This window comes from Phalaenopsis equestris, unplaced genomic scaffold (assembly GCF_001263595.1).
Source record: "Phalaenopsis equestris unplaced genomic scaffold, ASM126359v1 Scaffold000088, whole genome shotgun sequence".
NCBI classification, from domain to species: Eukaryota; Viridiplantae; Streptophyta; class Magnoliopsida; order Asparagales; family Orchidaceae; genus Phalaenopsis; species Phalaenopsis equestris.
In genome coordinates, this window is record NW_018164530.1 from 1,123,081 (window position 1) to 1,142,337 (window position 19,257).

A 19,257-nucleotide genomic window follows, 5' to 3' on the forward strand; every position below is an offset into this window, starting at 1 on the left:
CCCCCCTCCAGACCTGCTACAACCCTTCGCAACCTTCTAGACCCTGTCGCAGTTCCCTCCAACCCTTTCCAGTCCCTCAGCCCTCTCCAATCCTCGAGCTATTGCTGCATCACCCCGAGCAATCCACCCCGTGACTCACATCCTAGAGGACAATTTTTGTTTTGTACTATTTTGTTCTTATTTTGAGTAGCCTTCATTGTAACCATTGAATTCCAACAATAATATTTCATTTCTTTGGTGGTTTAAGTTAACTCCGGTATCATTTGGTATCAGAACTAGTCTAACCCTAGTTTTGTTCTAGGGTTTCCTCCGTCAATTTGTTTTTTCTTTTCTACCCACAACCAACCCATTCAAACCCAAACCCTAACCATGCCACCACGGAGTTAAATGCCAGAAACTACTCAGGATGAGATACAAAGGGTGATCCGTCGGCTTCAACAGAGGCTTATCGAAATCGATAAAGAACCCAAGGAGAGATTACCCTCGACCGTGATCAAAAGAGTCAAATGGGAGATAGGAACAAAGATCTAAATCCCTTCCACAAGAAAGACATCAGCGACAAGGAAAACCGGCCACGCCGCTTCGAAATTCAATATTAGAGAAGGCCTAAAGAAGAGCCCACATAAGGCGTGAAATAGGGACTTCGACATCAAAATAGATCTATTAAAGTTTGATGGAGGTATGGATCCATAACACTATATTAACTGACAACAATCAGTTGAAACAATCTTCGAATATAAAGATGTGTCAGAGGATAAGCGGGTGAAATTAGCAGTTATCAAATTGAAAAAGAGTGCTTCTTTTTATGGGAGAACTTATAAAAACAGGAAGAGAACAGGCATTGATAAGATTATCGTGTGGGAAAAGATGAAGAAAGTAAAGCAGAGGAAATACCTTCCACCTCATTACCGCTAAGACATGTTTCTGAGACTCCATAACCTGCAACAGCAGGAGGAATTCACAACTTAGTTCAATCAATTATAAATGAAATGCGAGTTGATCGAGCCAAAGGAGCACATTATAACCTAGTACCTGGGAGTTCTGAAACCAGCTATTAGCAATGTTGTGCAGTTACAGCCATACTAAAAACTTGGAGATGTTCAAACTCTACCCTTGAATGTAGAAAGATAACAAAAAACAAAGCAAGCAACAATCTTCACTATTGCGACCAACAAAGGTACCTTAAAAAGAACTAGCAAGATAAGAAAGGGGCATGACAAGACAAATCAGAGTGAAAAAAATTTGAAGAATGATAGCTCTTCCAGTATAGTACTAGTCAAAAAAAGTTTTAGGTGTCGCGGCCAGCTGTCCAACAAGCAGAGATGTCACATTCACGGATCAGTGCGTCGTCTAGAAGGTGGCGGACGAGGACTCAGAGAATAGTCCAGGGAAGAACTTTAGCTTCAGGGGGCAAAGGAGATTTGTTAATCATACGAAGAGTTCGTGGTCAGAGCCGAAACGAGAACAATCGTGGTTGAAGCACAGTTGCACCAAGTGCACAGTAAAAGGCATGGTTTGTAGCTTGATCATCAACACCGATAGTTGTGAAAATGTGGTCCCCACACTGACGGTGAAGAAATTGGGATTGTCCACATAAAAACATCCCTGGTCATAATCCCTTACCAAGTTGAAGAAGGGTGATAAGATATGGGTGGATCAGCAGTGCTTGGTCAAATTTTCAATTAGAGAAAAGTTACAAGAGCAAGTGAACTACGACTTGATTCCGATGGGCGCATGACATATTCTGTTAGGGAGGTCTTCGCAGTTTACCCACAAGACTCAGCACGACAACTTCAAGAATACGTACACATTTAAGAAGGATGGGAAACGCATTGTGTTGTTACTAGTTAAGGATGCAGAGGCGTAGGCGACAGAAAGGAGGTGCTAGTCCCAAGGGCCACCTTCATGCAATCAGTTTGAGATACTTTAGTGGCACTCGCATTAATCCTACAAGAGGGAATGAAGTAGGAGAGTGATACCAGTAATACTATAGCCATAACTACAGTACTTCCAGGATGTGACGACCAACAGTTTCCAGAGGGACTATCGCCACTGAGGGACATTCAACATGTCGTAGATCTTATACCTGGGTCAATGTTGATGAACCGGCCCACCTACAGATTGAGGTTGCAGAGTACGAGGACTTGCAACGATAGTTACAGGATCTCGTCGTGAGAGAATTGGTCAAAGAGAGTACCAGTCCATGTATTATCCTAGCCCTAATAGTAACAAAGAATGGTTCTTGGCAAATGTGTATTCACAGCAGGGTCATCAACTAAATTACCATCAAATACTATTTCTCATACTTAACCTAGATGATCTCTTTGACTAGTTACATGGAACCACCGTCTTTTACAAGACAGACTTACACAATGGGTATTACCTGATCCAGTTGAGGCAAGGAGATAAGTGGAAGACCACATTCAAGATACAAAATGGTTAATACGAATGGACCATTAAGACCTTCAGCTTATCAAATGTGCCCAGTACTTTTATGAAGATAATGAATCAAATACTCCGTGCGTACATTGTGAGACTTATGGTGGTCTAGTTTGAGGAGGAACATTTACAGCACACGAGCACAGTATTCGAGGTGTTGTGCACAGAGAAGTTATATGCTCATTCTAAGAAGTGTCGCTTCATGCCAGATCAAGTATGTTTTTTGTGTTATATCTTTTCTAGTTCGGGCATTCAGATGGATTCGACAAAAATCAAGGTTATTGTGAGTTGGGTCGTACAACATTCATCAAGCTGAGACGGTTTCTAGGACTAGTGTTGTTTTACATGTGATTCATTGGGAGCTTCAGTACTATCACCGCCCTGCTGACAGAACCTCTGAAGGGAGATGAATTCCAATGGACAGAGGCATCTCAAAATAGCTTCAAGACACTCAAGGAAAAGGTGACCCAGGCGCCAGTCTTGGTATTAACAGACTTCAACCAGTTGTTCAAGGTAGAGTGTGACGCATCCGGCGTGGAAAAAGGAGCAGTGTTGAGCCAGGGAGGTCACCCCATCACCATTTCAGCGAGAAGCTGAATGATTCTAGGAAGAAATACTCAATGTATGAAAAAGAGTTTTGTGCTATTGTGACAGCTCTAGAGCACCAGAGCCACTACCTACTGACAAGTGAGCTCACATTATTCACAGACCACGTAGCCTTGAAATTCTTGAACAACCACAGTAAGTTGAAGCGCCGACATACAACTTTGGTTGAGTTTCTAGCGTCATTCGAGTTTGTACATAAACACAAGGCAATGAGCCAAAACCGCGTAGCAGACGCATTGAGTCATGCTCACCTGTTAATCACGTTGATGCAGACTCTAGTTATGGGTTTTGAGATTTTAAAGGGCTTGTATGAGGAAGACGAAGACATCAAGGAGATATGGGAGAAGTATCAGGAGAAGCCTACCAAACAGTACTGCAGATCCGATGGCTACTTGTTCTACTAGTGTAAATTGTGCATTCCTAGATGCTCACTGAGAGAAGCTGTTGTTCAGGAGAGCCACAGTGGAGGACTGGTTGGACATTTTGGCAGAGACAAGATGTTTGTACCTCCAGCTCCTTCCATCGTTCACACGACTACTGCCCAGAAAGTGTCCACCTTTGTCGCTCTCACCCTAGAGGACCGTTTGTGTGTTTTGTGTAGTTTTATTCTTATTTTGAGGAATCATCGTTATAACCTTTGAATTCAAGCAATAATATTTCATTTATGTCGAGCTTTAGGTAAACTCTGGTATCACCCAACCCATAGGCCTCCTTATGGATAGTGGCTACACCTGGCCTTACCGAATAAAAATACAAGCCTCAATAAAAATACAAGCCTCAACCTTCCCTAATATAACTCTGGACCAAGTTCTTGAAAAAATGAATCAAGAAAAATCTAAAACTGTGCCAAATTCCAAGGCATATCCCTATGGTTTTGAAGCTTAATATACCCACCTTAAATCAGCAAACTGATTATAATCAAATCAAATCAACTCCTAGGAAGCCTTGGAAAGTTGTGTGTCGGCCGTTTTTAACTTTTGTGATTTGAAAAATTGATGATTTTGTGATTTTTAAAAATAATTTAAATATGAATATAACCCTTTATTATTTTTTTAAAAGTAATATTTTAATTTTAAAATAGGTGAGACCAAACGGGTCTCATATTTTAAATAGTTTAAATGATTGAATACAATACTACAGGTAATACACTTATTCCGAAGAAATAAATATATCACTTGTAATAGGGATTCAATCACCTAGACTAACGAATTTTTGACATTTATTTTGATCTGCGAAATATTTTACAAAAAGGCCAACAAGTTCCCCTACCTAACATAAAAAATTAGATACGGTTTATTTTATCTGGGTTTCAGGTTCCCTATAGAGGCAAGCCCCTATAGTTAATTACATCTTAAATGACTGTAGGTCACTTAAGAAAACTCTCGATTAAGATCAAGTGATTTTGCTTTCAAGATTTCAAAGTTTAGGTTTTCACGATTGGACATGTGAAAATCAAATGAGAATGGCTCAAAATAGAAACAATTATTTAAGGAATCCAAAGGGAAAAAAAGTATGGGATATCACAGATCTAGGGGAAACCCTAAGGATATCCCAACTATCCTAATGTTCGGCTTTATGTCTTTGAATTGATGCTTATTTGATATTTCAATCCTGCAAATTATTTAAGATTTAGGACTTATGTTTACACAATATCGAACTGTGCAAATAGCCTAAAAAGATATGAGGATTTACGTCGTACCGCATGGTAACCTCGGAATCCTAAAGTGTTAGGACTTATAATTACACAACAAAATTGTGCAAAAGCTTGAAGGGTGATCATATGGGTTGTTATTTAAACTAAATGAAGTGATAGGCGATGTGAAGATGTTTGTGTGATGTGTTTTAATGTTTTTGCTGTTGCAAATCCATCTTGAAATTGTTTTTCGTCGTGCTGCCCACGATGTTTGCTCCAAACTCTTCGTAGTAGCACCTCCTGGTTTAGTTTGAGTTTTGAAAAGGCACCTAACCACTAGGTTATTCTATACTAAGACATAGCGTATCAAAATAACTAAGCATGCAGTGTGAAAGAAAAGTAACAATGTATTGTACAGAAAAGAGGAAAGACAGTATAATATGCTGAGAAAATAATATAACAGGCTATGAAAATAACATAACATGCTTTGAGATAGAATGTTGTAATATAAATTAAACTTGTACACCTGAGGGATTCATTGCTCCTTTAAATTTAGCTATTATGCGCTGTGTAAAAGAGGAAAGTATGACCTGAAAAAGACTTAACAGAAACAGGTAAATTGTAGGAAAAAGACAATCAAATAAAATAAAATGCAATATCACATATAAAGGACCAAGAATAGGAAATTCATATGTGATATTGGAATGTCCCCAATTGCCAGGAGGATTTGAGTGTAAGACAAACTCAAATCCCGGAGCATTGAGTTTCAGTTTTGGTCAAGTTAAGATAAGAATTTCATTATTTAATCTAATTAAATCAGTCATGAATCACAATCTAGTGCACCCTCGTGCCTAGTGTCCTAGTTATCTCATGAACTGGGGTCAGGTGTCTGGCTTCTTAGGATCATTTGAACATTAGGATGATGGACTCTCTCAGGGTGTGCTCCTAAGATCTAGGAAGTCTATACTTTAATCTGGGTCTGAAGTGGTTCCAAAGTGTCTAACCTCAGTTAAGTGTCCTTTCAACTAACCCTTAAACATCTTTAGATTAAGCTTAGCTCATCATCAGGCTCCTAAAACCTAAAGGGTAAACTTATAGCTTTGGCAAAAGGGTTGTGAAGTGTGCTTCAAACCTAGTTAGGGTAGTTGGATTTAAGTTGATTCAAAGCTTAAGGGACCTAAATGTAAGTCTAATGATCTTTTAATCCATGTCCCTAATTGTTACCTAAACTCTCACTTTCTTCGAACCCCCAAATATTCTTCCAATTTACAGTTTTATCTTTCATATACAAAAAGAAACGGTAGATGGTTCACTATTCTATTCCCTTTTAGGTTTTATCGTCTCGAAGATAAAAATCTTATCTTTAATTTTCTCTCTCTTTCTTTTTCCCTCATATTTCCCTTAAGATTATGAATCATTTTTTAATATAATTAAATCGAAAATTCTCATTTTTAACTTAACCGTTAAATAAAATAAAATAAACGAAAAGGAGACCGATCCATTTTTAAAACAAAGTTGAATCAATAAAGATTAAAACGAAATCATGAATGTATCGGTCTAAAACGTTTAAATTCGTTAAAAGGAAATGGTCGGATCAAGGAAATGGTCGGATCAATTAAAAGGAAATGGTCGGATCAATCCCGAGAAGGATATCTTTTCCAAATGTCAATATTGCATATTTCTAAACCCCTCATGAATTCAATTTATATCAAATTTATAATTTCTTGAAATAAAGTTTCAAAAACTTTTCATCTGTCACAAAGCAAAAGAGAATAATTCATAGGGAAAGTTCCCAAATTTTCAACCGCCCTCCCCATACCAATTCCATTCAGCTCACAAACAACCTCACACGTAAAACTAGGGAGAGGAGCAAAAACAGTCACCAAACCGTGGCCAAGAAAATGGGCAAATTGAGTCCAGCAAATGAACAGAACCGAATCCAGCGAAAGGGAGTAAAAAAAACAGAGAAATATTTCAGGTAAATCGAACTCACTAAATGAGTCAAAACAAAGCCATAAAAATCAGATTCCATGAAGCCAAAACCGAGCCCAAGAAAAGGGCAAACCTAGTCCAATACATGGGGCAAAATAAAAAGTGTGAAATGAGCCCCCAAACATATCTTTCCATAGACATAAAACAATTTTCGGCATATACTCTAGTAAGAGGCAGCAAGAGAAGCATGAAATGAACCCCAAACACATTTTTCCAACTCATAAAATAATTTACAGCATGTATTTTATTAAGGGACAGCAAGAAAAGCAATATATGAGCTCCAAATACATTTTCCAGCTCATAAACATAATTTCTTGCATGTATTTTATCAAGGGACAGCAAGAGAAGCAATATATTAGCTCCAAATACATTTTTTAGCTCATAAACATAATTTCATGCATGTATTTAATCAAGGGACAGCAAGAGAAGCAATATATGAGCTCCACATACATTTTTCATCTCATAAACATAATTTCCTGCATGTATTTTATCAAGGGGCAACAAGAGGAACGAAACATAAGCCCCAAATGCATCTTTTCCAATACATAAAATAATTTTCAACATGCAGTTCTTACTTTCAAACATTTCAAGCAACGAAGGTAATAGAGGCAGTCCCCAAATATGTTTTTCCATATATATTTCTAAAAGAATAAAATGCATTCCAAGACCACCCAACGATTTCAGATTTTTGCAAATTGAGTACTAACGGTCTCTGAATTTTACAAATTAACCACTGAAAGTTCCATATCTTTTTGCAAATCGGACACCAAAGGTACAAGTATTGAACATCAACAAAAGAGTACTTTAAATCCCATAAGAAAAGTGTCCTTGAAAATTTTAGAAAATACAAATCTTGGAAGAATTTTATCAAAACTCATGTGCTAAATTTGTAGGTATATAAGAATTGCATGGCATGCATGTAAATGATTAAAATTCAAATGAAAGAAGTGTAAAAGCATAGGAATTACGTGACATGCATCAAGAGTTCTCCAAAACAAACTAGCAAGACTCCCGAATTCCAAGCAGTAACTTTCAAATCTTCACATAAGAGAGGGTATCACACTTCTCATATTTTTGCAAGTTCATAGTTATGAAAAGAATAAGAAGAAGAGCTCCCATGATACGAAATTTGTCATAACCAAACTGCCAAAGAAGAGGAAAATTATAAGGAGCTTACCTCAACTGACCACTAAATCAGAAATGATGAAAGCAAGAAAACCCAAAACAAAAGTTCCAGAAAGGAAGTAAGCTCCACCGAAACTTCAGCCTTGAAAGTTCCCCACAGCATTTCCAAGAAGGTCTCAAACACACAGGTAATGAACAAATCAAAGAAAATTTTAAGAGAAAATTTCGGCAGCACCTCCACTCTCTTCAAAATTTTCGGCCAAACTCAAAACCCTCCCCAAGTGGGGTTTTTATAGCAGAGAAAGGAGCAAAGCAACCACCTACCAGCCTCCTTGGTCAGCAAATCAGGTAAAGGGAGAGGATGAGAATGATTTAAGGCAAGAGGAAATGCAGCCTAGGGTAGAGGAAGAGTCGGCCAGGTGGAACTTCGCAGTTGGATGACTGCTCGGTCGAGCAGAGCTCGAGGAGACGAGCCGCGTGCGCGAAAGGCAGCGGAATGCCGTGTGTGAGGAGAAGAAGGCGAGCCATGGCGCCGCTTGATCGGCTTCGGTGCGGTCGATTGGAGGAGCTAGGGCACGGGCACGGACGAGAGGGAGATGAGACGAGCGCAAGACCGATCTAATGGAGAGTTTAATCGTGCGGGAGAAGGGAAAATAGAGATTAGGGTTTTATAAATATTATATAATTAAAAAAAATAAGTATGAAAATACTTAATTTTTAAAGTAAAAATTTAATTTGCACATTTTAATTTATGTGTGAAATCATTGCAAATTGGATGTCCTTTTTAGGTAATTCTGACGTTCTGGACGCACTGGCACGGTCCGTTTCGCCGTAGGAGGTCATTTTGACAAATTTATCGATTTGCATGTCAATTTTCTCGTCGAAAATATAACAATATGGGTGTCATTTCCTACCAAAATTGGTGTCCCGGACGCGTTGGCGCAGTCCAATTTATTGTCGAAGGTCATCCGGAGAAGCTCGCATTTTCACCCGTCCTTTAGGCTTAATTGAAGTCCGATTTCGTGCAATTCAATGAATTTTGTGCATTTGGTGTATGTATGTGACGAAAAGGTCATGACGATGTTTTCCTAAGGCTTGGAGTCCTATTAGGAACTTTTCCCTTGAGTCTTCACAAAATAGCCCATAACCGCTCGTTCATAAGACGATGGTCTTGTGCCAAAAATGCTAGATATCAAAGAAAAATAATAAGTGGTTAGAATTTCTAAAAGGGTAGGTCATAATTCTAGTTTTCTAAGACGATCAATAGGAACTCCTAGAGCTAGATCCTAGGATCCTAGAAAAAGAAATGACCTCAAAAATGAGGTCAACACTGTGACAGTTAAATTTTGATGGACCTTTCTTTGGCATTTAAGCCTCGCCTTTAAAAAATAAATCAGCAGAACAAACTCATGGCTATCAAAGCACCCCAAATTTTATCTACTCAAAGACAACAAATTTGGTAAATCAAAGGCTACTTAGGTCTACCTAAAGAACACCAAACTAGACTTTAACTAATCTCATACCAAAGCTATTTAGTTGAAATAAACCAAAATCTAGCATAAAACAAAGGCTTATTTAGAGCTCCGTGCTCAAAGCAACTTGTGAAAACATCAAAATATTCTGTCATGCTTATGCTAATTTTTGTGGCAAAAGATTAACCCTTAAAGACTATCCTACGTCCAATGAGTGATATAAAAACGATAACATAATAAAAGAGTGCCACAACAAACGACATAAACATAAAACCAAAATCCAACATGCTAAGACATCCACCCCATAGAGTAAACTAAGGTTCATTCTTCTAAAATCAAATCATTTATGCTAGAACTAAGCTATTGTTGGTCATATTTATGAACCACAATTAATCATGCCTCATACCTTTTAGCAGTTCAGTCAAAATGGTAATGTAAATCTTTTCATAGTGAAAAGAACAAGAATTCCACCATGAGTGGCCCTATGATCCTATCCATGGTCTATTGGACTAAGGTCCACAACTAAAATTTAGTCAAGGCACCACGTAGACAAAAAGTTGAGCTAGTCTGAGGTTGCTTATTAAACCAATCAAATTCCAACATCTCTCGAAGTCAAACTAAAAACAATTTATGGTCATGACATGACCATGAGCCCTTAATGGTCATGTATAGCATTTTTGTCCCATGAGCCCTTTGAAAACCATTCAATCAAATCGGTATGAGAAACCCCATGGCAGTGAACAAGTAGCGTCAACGTCGAAATTACATCTTGTACAAACACTTCTAAATCGATTTACTTGGGATACTTGAGAGGAGGGAAACTACGGTTAATCAAGCTCAATAAACAATACAACTCAAAAGTCCTCTAATATTGGCAAATTGAATCAACTAGAAAACATAGAATAACAAAATCATGGGATCTTGGTTTAATCTACCTCCATATTTCCAACCATCACCCATTTAACCAAATTTAAGCCTAAATGTTCTAGCCTAAGATACATTCTTAATTCAGAGTATCCTCCAGGGCTATTAACTATATGAGTTTACGCCTATAGACAGTCTGAATCTTATATCTAAATAAACTGTGATCTATATAATAATATGGGAAATTTAATTAACTGTATTCAATCTACCTAAAGAAAACCAACCCTCAAGTTATTCTACACTAGGAAGGCTTAAAGGGGCAGCTTTTCCAAAGCAGTTAACGCAGTATGCTAAATCACTCATTAACATGATTTCTGTTATCCAAAACAGCTATAATGTTATACTAGAAATTAAAGGGGTCAAATGCAAACAACACATTCAAATCATTAATGTGCCGAGAGAAATTTGAATAATGCTAACCACAAGCCGGGTTTGGCGAACCAACATGACCAACTAAGGTGTCATCCTCATCCATATTACTTATTACACAAGATGTCTCTGTCATCCCATAGCCTTCGATGATACGGCCCCCAAAGCATCTGCATGAATTTGCAAAAATAAGAGTTGTTGTAAGACAAGATGTCCTATAATAACACTTCACAAAAAATAAGCCAAACATAAAAGAGGTTCAAAGTGTATACATTTTAAGAAATTCCAAAACATCTGGAGATAATGGTGAGGCCCCTGAACACATTAATCGAATCTGGCCTCCAAGTTTGTCCTTAATTTTGTTGAATACCAATCTATCCCAGATTGGAGATGGTTTTTTCCCTGAGAAAATTGCATAAAATAACCAATTATTAAAATATAATATAAATGATTCTTTAAGAAATTGATAACATAATTAAAAAAACATGGTTTTTTTCCTTTTTTTAAACAAAAGGAAAACTATGTATAAAACAAACAAAATCACTTTTTCATGCGCAATTAGTCAATAGAATATGTAATAAATTGAACATCCTCCATAAATTTCTTTCAATCCCGCTACACAGATAAATATTCGTCAAAGAAAAAATACATGAATAAAAAAAATCCAAAAATCAAGTAGTATCCTATTCACGAAGAAGAAAACTATCCACTGTCACAAAATATCATGTCAAAGATGTACTTTGGAGGCCTCACGGAATATGGACGAAAAACAAAAGATGCTAAATATTTAGATGGGAAAATTTTGTATTAAGATATCTAGAATAAATATTGATTAGGATAGCTCTAAAAGCAAATGAATTTGCCTTGAACTTAGTGTAATATATAGGTAATCAATTAAAATTTTTATTGCACTTATCAAAGCAGCATCAATGAATTTGAAAACCATCCTGACAAAAAAAACTTGATTTCTTGTTCTCATTTTTTTTCCTATTTGACTGCATCATAATAACTAGATCAATGGAAAAATATGAGAACTATGTTAACATAGTTCACAAACAAAACATAGACAATTCAAAATAAGTAGATTAAAAAAATAGAAAAAAAAGGAAAATACTAGCCTAGAATGAGCAACTAATATGGTAAACTGCTATACCTCATCTTTCACAAAATGGAACATGTGATTTGGAAAATTTGAAATGGTAACCAATTACTATCTTTAATTTTTGAATAGGATATGCAATGAATGTCAACATAATACAAAAAGAATGCCTAAATAAAGCACATTTTTCAAGGCAACTCCCCCAGTACTCCGAACACAGAACTCGTCATCTTTTTATTCATACAACTTGGTTAATTTTTATTATATGGCCTTCCAAGGAAATGTCATTTTCCGACGTCACGGACGTGCTTCCTAGGATACATTGTTTGAGCAATTGGCATTGAAATAGATCCAATTAGTATAGAGCCAATTGTGAACTGGCTCAAACCATAATCATTTACTTAGGTGCATCAGTTTCATGAGTTGACTTCAATTTACAGAACGTTCGTCAAAAAATTTTCACTCATCGCTAATTTGCCAATCAAGCTTCTCAAGACATACATGTTTTCATGATCAAATGAGGCGCAGGGTAGTTTTGATGCATAGAACCAGCTAGAATCTCAAATTTCCTTCATAGCTCACCAAATTTCAGTAACAATTTTGACCACGCCATCTACTCTCCCAACAAGATCATCAGATGGTCGATATTTAATTCGACCAAATCATCTAAGATGAGTCTCTCTAATCTTGTCACCACTGAAGCTACACCAACCCTTTCACAAATATAATCATTTCGTTTCTCTAAGTGTAAAGCCACCTAAGTGTAAAGCCACTCATCCATCTAGGCATTCTCATCTCAATAATACTTAAATTAATTTTATGTTTCTCTCGTATATACAAACATTATGTAACATAAAGCAGCACAGGTCTCACCACCATCTTATAAAATTTTTCTTTAAGTCTAACAGGTACCTTTTTATCACAAAAAAGACCTAATGCATTCCTTAATCAACGTCACTCATCCACCATCACTTTGAATAATAGAACCAACATATCTAAAACGTTCAATCCTTTTAATTACTTGATCACTCATTGTTATAACGCCACCACTAAATTTACTACAACTAAAATTACATTCCATATATTCAGTTTTAGATCTACTCAAACAAAAGCCTTTAGACTCTAAAGTTAACCTCCATAATTCAAACCTCCATAATTACCTCCATAATTCAAGTTTTTCGTAACTCTTACTCTAATCTTATCCACGAGAAGGATATCATCAGCGAAAAGCATACACACAAATACATCCTCCTAATGTCCATTAAAGACATTCATAACTAAAGCAAAAAGATATGGGCTTAAAGTCAATTCATGATCCAACAAAAATAAGAAAATATTTGGTCAATCCACCCTCTGTTTGAACACAAGTAACACTTCTAGTATACATATCTTTAATAAATTGAATACAAGTCAAAACAACACATTTCTTTTCCATAACTGGCAAAATTACTTCTCTTCGAACCTTATCATAAGCTATTTCTAAATCAACAAAAATGATATGTAGATCCTCCTTACTCTCTTTGTACTTCTCTATTAAACCTCTTAATTAATGTATAGCTTCCACAATTGACTTGTCCTGCATATATCCAAACTAATTTATGATATATTTTTACCACTTCATAACCTATGTTCAATTACTCTCTCTCAAAATTTTAACGTATGAAACAATAACTTATATCCTCTATAATTTGAATGATCATGTGCATCCTCTTCATTCTTAAAAATAAGGATCAAAATACTCTCACTCCACTTCTCAGCCATCTTTTTAGTTTTTAACATAATATATAAAAATTTAGTAAGCCAAAATTTTCCAAATCTCCTACAGATTTATGCACTTCTATTGGAATACCATAGGGTCCTACTGATTATTCACCCTTCATTTTCTTTAAAACTTAAAAAAATTTATTATTAACGATATTAAGATTAAGTTGTTGCTGATTTTCATCGTTCGACCGTCTGTTCTCATTTTGGTTAATTTCAAACCCTACGTCAAGTCGTGACAGCCAGAACCATACTTCCAACCCTCCTGCCTCACAACCATAGCAAAACTGACTTTTAACTATTGTCTAGCCGCCATCCACCACCCTCGTCCTAGCCCCTATGATGCGGGGCTGCTTGAGGAGGATGGCCAAACTGGCCTATAGCTTGGGTCGGTCCAGCCTTCTGTTGGACCAGTCGGCCCTCCTGAGGACGCTGGAATTACTACCCCCCCTACTCCCACCCTTTTGTTCATTTTCCCTCCAATTCTTTCTTTCCTTTTCCCATTAATCACCTATTATAAGTCATTGCCTAATTATTTCTTCCCTTTTTAATTTCTTTCTTATCTTACAACATTATTTATTTTAATTCATAATCACTATTATATATATGTGAGAGTTTTGCTCAAGGAATTCAATTTTAATATTATTCTGAGTTCAAATTCTTTTGGGGATGTATCCGAGGAGGTGGAGCTTCAACTATATCCTAATCTGAGGTGTTGTATCTACTTCCATTTCCGGTTCAGCCCTCCCTCCACCCTCCTTCTCAGCCGCCAGCCTCCCACCACCGCCACCACCCATACAACATCCCAGCCTGCTGTCCGACCATTTTTGTCGTTTTTCGGTCATCCCCGCTAGTTCTCCAGCTAGCCATTTTGCAGTCCAGCCTTCCTACTTGCTGCCCCTTCTTACCACCCACTGTCCACCCTTTCCAACTATTGTCCGGCCGCCCCAAACTATTGTTTCACCTCCCCAGACCTGTCATTCAGCAACCAGAACCTGCCATCCAGCCTACCTACCACTCCAGTAGGCCGCCACCTTATTGTTGCCCAACAGGACTACCCTTTTCACGGTTGTGTTGCACATCGACCACCTTCTAGCACCCCTCCCGACTCGTCCCAGCAACTGCCTGGCTCTCCAAGCAGCCGCTCTAGCAGGCCATCTGGCCCCTTGCAGTAGGTTGTCCCTTCCCCTCCGGTTGTGTCTTCCAACCAGGAGCAGTCCTCCTTACCCTTGTCTGCGCCGCCACCATCGGCTGCTCCGTCCTTTCTAATAACCACCAGCATCAGCTTCTGTTGTCAACCCTTCTTCTGGACACCACCCACATCCGTTAGCCTCCCCGACGCCTCCACCACCTGCTGCCGCTTTTCTTGTCACCAGCAAGCCCAAATTCGCAACCAACATTTACGGATACTCGCTCTAGGCCTACCACAGATTGTGCTAGTCTTGTTTCTTGTTTGTTTCTTCGTTTGTTCCACTGTCATGCTGAACTTTGCTTGTACTTTGATTGCGTGATTAATAATATTTTTTTTATCATTGTCGCGGGTTATGTTAACTCTGGTATCTACCTATGGTGCCTTTTTATGTTTGTAGTCATCAATGTTCTGTTTGAAGGCCACCATTATAACATTTTTGAATTTCAACAATAATATTTTTGTATCGGTTGTGGTTTAGGTTAACTCCAGTGTCAGTTAGTATCTGAGCTAGCCTAACTTCAACCATATCATAGGATTTCCAAGCATTCGACCCTACTCAAGATACCTCCAAAAATTTTCTTTCCTACTCCCAAACCGTGAACAAATTTTGACCTAACCTTAATTTTCTTTCCTCCACCAAAAATTAGCAACCCCAAATTTATTTTCCTACACCTTCAATTAGCCACACACTCTCATTCACCTCCCAACCCTAAACTCTAGCGAGATACATGCTTGAGCCTACCTGGAAAAAGATGCATTGAAAGATCCATCGACTTCGGTGGAGGCTTACGGACATGGAGGACATGGAGGATGAAACCTAAAGGAAAATAACCCTCGATCATGGAAGGAAAAGTTGACGGGGCGAAAGTGACGAGAATTTCAACCACTTCCCGACGACTTCATCGAATAAAAGTGGATCTACCAGTGATGAAGAATAAAGGCCACGACACTTTGGAATCCAGTATCAGAGGACGCTACATAAAGAGGACATAGGGACTTCGAATAAAAGTGGATCTACCAGAGTTCGATAGAGGAATGGATCCCGACGACTTCATCGAATGGCTAAAGTCATTTGAGAAAATCTTCGAGTACAAAAATATATCAGAAGATAAAAGGGTAAAACTAGCAACCATCAAATTTAGAAAGAGTGGCTCTAAGACGTGAAAACTTGCAGAGGCAGAGAAAGAGAGAAGTGACAAAATTACCAAGTGAGAAAAGATAAAGAAGGAGATGTAGAGATATTGCCTACCACGTTACTACCGTCATAAGCTTTTTCTGACACTCCACCACATGCAGCAGAGAAACCTATCAGTGGAGGAGTTCACGACGCAGTTTGATCAGTTGCAAATGAAGTGTGAGTTAATCGAACCAGAGGAACACATCATAACCTGTTATATGGGAGGCCTAAAGCCCGCTACCAGCAACATGGCGTAATAGTAGCCTTGTTGATCACTCGGAGATGTCCAAACCTTAGTTATGAAGGCGGAGAGATAGTAGAAATAGAGCAAGCAACCACCATTAGTCATGCAGCCACCCGCTGTTGGAGACACTAACAGGAGCACACCTCAGAGAGTTGAGAAAATTGATTCAGATAAGGACAAAGCCACCCAGAGTGAGAAGAAGCCCGAGAAGAATAGTACGCCTATTATAGTTCCCGCACCAAAATGCTTTAGATGTCATAGATTTGCGCACATCGTCGCCAGTTGCCCGACGAACCGAGTCGTGTCTTTACTGAGTAGGACGTCGAGGAGATTAGCGATGAAGAAACAACTGAAGAATAGGGTAATGTGTATTATCTTTCACCGGATGAGGGCGAAATGCCCGTGGTTTTACGGGTCCTACAGACTGAGGATATTTGGATCAGCAATGGCTTTACCACAATAAAATCTACACCCGTTGCACCGTGAATTGGAAGGTATAAAGTCTCATCATCGATGGAGGAAGCAACAAGAACATGGTGTAGACACAAATGGTGGAGAAATTGAGCCTTAGGACTCAAAGTCACTCCCAACCGTATTCTATGACATGGCTACAGACGAACAGGTCAGCATCTGCATGATCAGGTTTGGTATGGCATGGTACACATGGATGTCTTCCACCTGTTGTTTCGGAGACCATGGAAATATGACCATAGGACTCAGCACAATGGGTTCAGAAACACCTACTCCTTCACCAACCACGGGAAGTGCATCATCCTTCTACTTTTTGCAGAATACAAGAATAGGGGCGTCCTTGCCAGTAGAGAAGCATCAGTGGAAACAATTTTGGTGATGATAAAGAATGACAGGGCCGAGACTTTGATTCAAAACAAGGGGTTGTCATAACAGAAACATTGCAGGATAGCACAATCGATATCTTACCACCATGGCCACCACCGTTCAAGGAAGCTCAGGTTACCCCCACTTAAGATCAGTTTGAGCCGACCATAGATTATTTTGGGAGACAATACAACCGACAGAGAGATCCAGGAGCTGCTAGAATTGTAGACGAAAAACCAAAAGCTTCGATGAATGAAACTGTAGTGGGATCTTGGGAGACTGGGGCGAGGATGCTAGAGTTTAACCGGCCCATGGTTCGGTAAGGGGGTGTCGGTTCAACAGGGAGGTTGAACCGACCGGCCCTAATTAGGGTTGGGAGCTGTCTCCCACCCTCCTAATTTTCTTTTTTATTATAAATAGGTCGTTTGTTATGTTAGGGTTTAATTTTTGCTGAGACATCTGTTTGGACAACTGTCGACATACCTTTTTTTTCCTTCTAGGGTTGTATCTAAGGATGAGTGGTGCTTTGGTTGTATCTAGCTCTGAGATGTTGATTATCCAAGACCTACTTCTCACCCGCAACCTTACTCTCATTGTCGCTATCATCGTACTTGCTGCACCTCACTCCAAGCACAGCAGTCTCTCCCCTTCTTCCCAGCTGCAGCCCCAACCCTCCTCTAGTCAGTTGTCGTCTTCTCTACGGCAGCCACCTTCCAAGTTCTCCTATAACCTCCTCCCATCCTCCCAGAACTGCCGCCTACTCCTCCAGCCTATCGGACAGCCGCCGCAACTGCTTCACCGGCTTTCCAGTTGTTGTCAAAACCCACTTCCAACCCTCCTACCCTCACAACCACCTCCAATCATACCCCAACCTGTTGTCCAACCATCATCCATTACCCTTATCCTCGCCCTAAGGTGTCTTCTGATTTTTGTAGTCCTCTATTTATTGTTTTGGAGAATCATCATTCTAACCTATTGGAATTTCAGCAATAATATTTCCATTTCAATTGTGATTTGGGTTAACTCTGGTATCATAAACAACTCTCCTAATCAAGAATTTAAAAAACCTTTTTAATCAAGAGTGTTATCTAACATGTCGGAGAGATAATTAACCATTAGCTTGTGCCCACATAAAGTCTCAAACTCAAATCTAAATAAATCATAATCTCATATTAATAAAAGTAAATGGAGGATGAGAATTCAAGAAACAAAACCTAAAGAGTTTGGAATAAAGATAAAAGTGATGATGATGTTAATAATGTGAGTTAAATACAAGGTAATTTATAACTGGATCTCTATGAACAAGAGGCTGCATCATGTTGGTCCAAATTTTTAAAAAACATGTAACGAGGATGAGTCAAATTATAATTTTCAATAGGGTTTTTCCATGAAAAATTCATCCAGAATCCTTTAGAATGCCCTTCACTTAAAAATAAAAAAAAAATTAAAAAAAAAACAAAGGGAATATTGGAGTCGAGCTAACAAAGTGGAGAATAAAGTACAACTATTACACTTGGTAACATCATTGCTAGTGAGCATGCATGTTATACTTATGCTTTCGTGTACCAATAATGAAGTTGAAAATTTCATCATAAAGGTTGGGTTTAGTAGTGAACATGTACATGTTTACAAATATTAACTTCGAAATTATATCAACATGTTTCAATCAAAGGTTTCCTGCATATGATTTTTTTTCAGGAAAAATCTGATGGCATTGTATAAGATTGTGCATGATGTTTACACAATGAATTAGGTTTCTAAGCTCAATTTTGACTTATTTACAAACGATTCTAAGCTTTACAGTGATTTGAATTAACTATGTAAATGTATTCTGTGAAAGTTAATGTTTTATTGGAATCCTACTTTTAGTCCCTATATAAATACCAAATATTATCATTTCTGACTATAAAGATATTTTTTTAAGAAAAATAAATATCAAATATTACCATGCTCTTTTTTACAGCTCGCCTTTTTAAACATTAAAAATACATCAACAAAATAATGAATTTATCCAATAATTGGTGAGACATGTGACTAAGCTCATTGAATGAATTTGAAGCATGAAATACAATATATATCATGAAAAATTAGCTTTTCCTGCTTTAAAGTATAAGAAAAATAGCTCGTTGTAGGGGCGTGTGTTGACCTCAATTTTCGTGAGGTCTAGTATTCCTCGTAGGAGTTAGGATCTAGCCTTAGGGGTCTTCCTGCGACTATCTTAGAACCTTAGAAGTGGTGCCCGCCTCGTTTTAGTTCGACCTATTTCCGTCCTCTTTTGGAGGTTTCGCGTGTGCGGTATCGACTTCTAACACTTAGAAGGATGAAACCGACATGAGGAAACCCAAAATTGATTCCTATAGGACCTTTCCGAGCCTTAGGGTGGCCTT

At 38.2% G+C, this 19,257-nt stretch overlaps 1 protein-coding gene across 2 annotated transcripts in view; it reads right to left on the reverse strand.

Moving 5' to 3' along the window:
• LOC110019952 (long chain acyl-CoA synthetase 6, peroxisomal-like) overlaps window positions 1-19,257 on the reverse strand; it is a 120,018-nt gene that overhangs the window by 39,129 nt on the left and 61,632 nt on the right. For both annotated transcript variants that reach the window (XM_020717855.1, XM_020717854.1), the window contains exons 15-16: window positions 10,833-10,962; window positions 10,612-10,730 (exon numbers count right to left, since the gene is read on the reverse strand). In XM_020717855.1, the coding sequence (XP_020573514.1) occupies window positions 10,612-10,730; window positions 10,833-10,962 (249 nt within the window). The remainder of the gene's footprint in view (window positions 1-10,611; window positions 10,731-10,832; window positions 10,963-19,257) is intronic.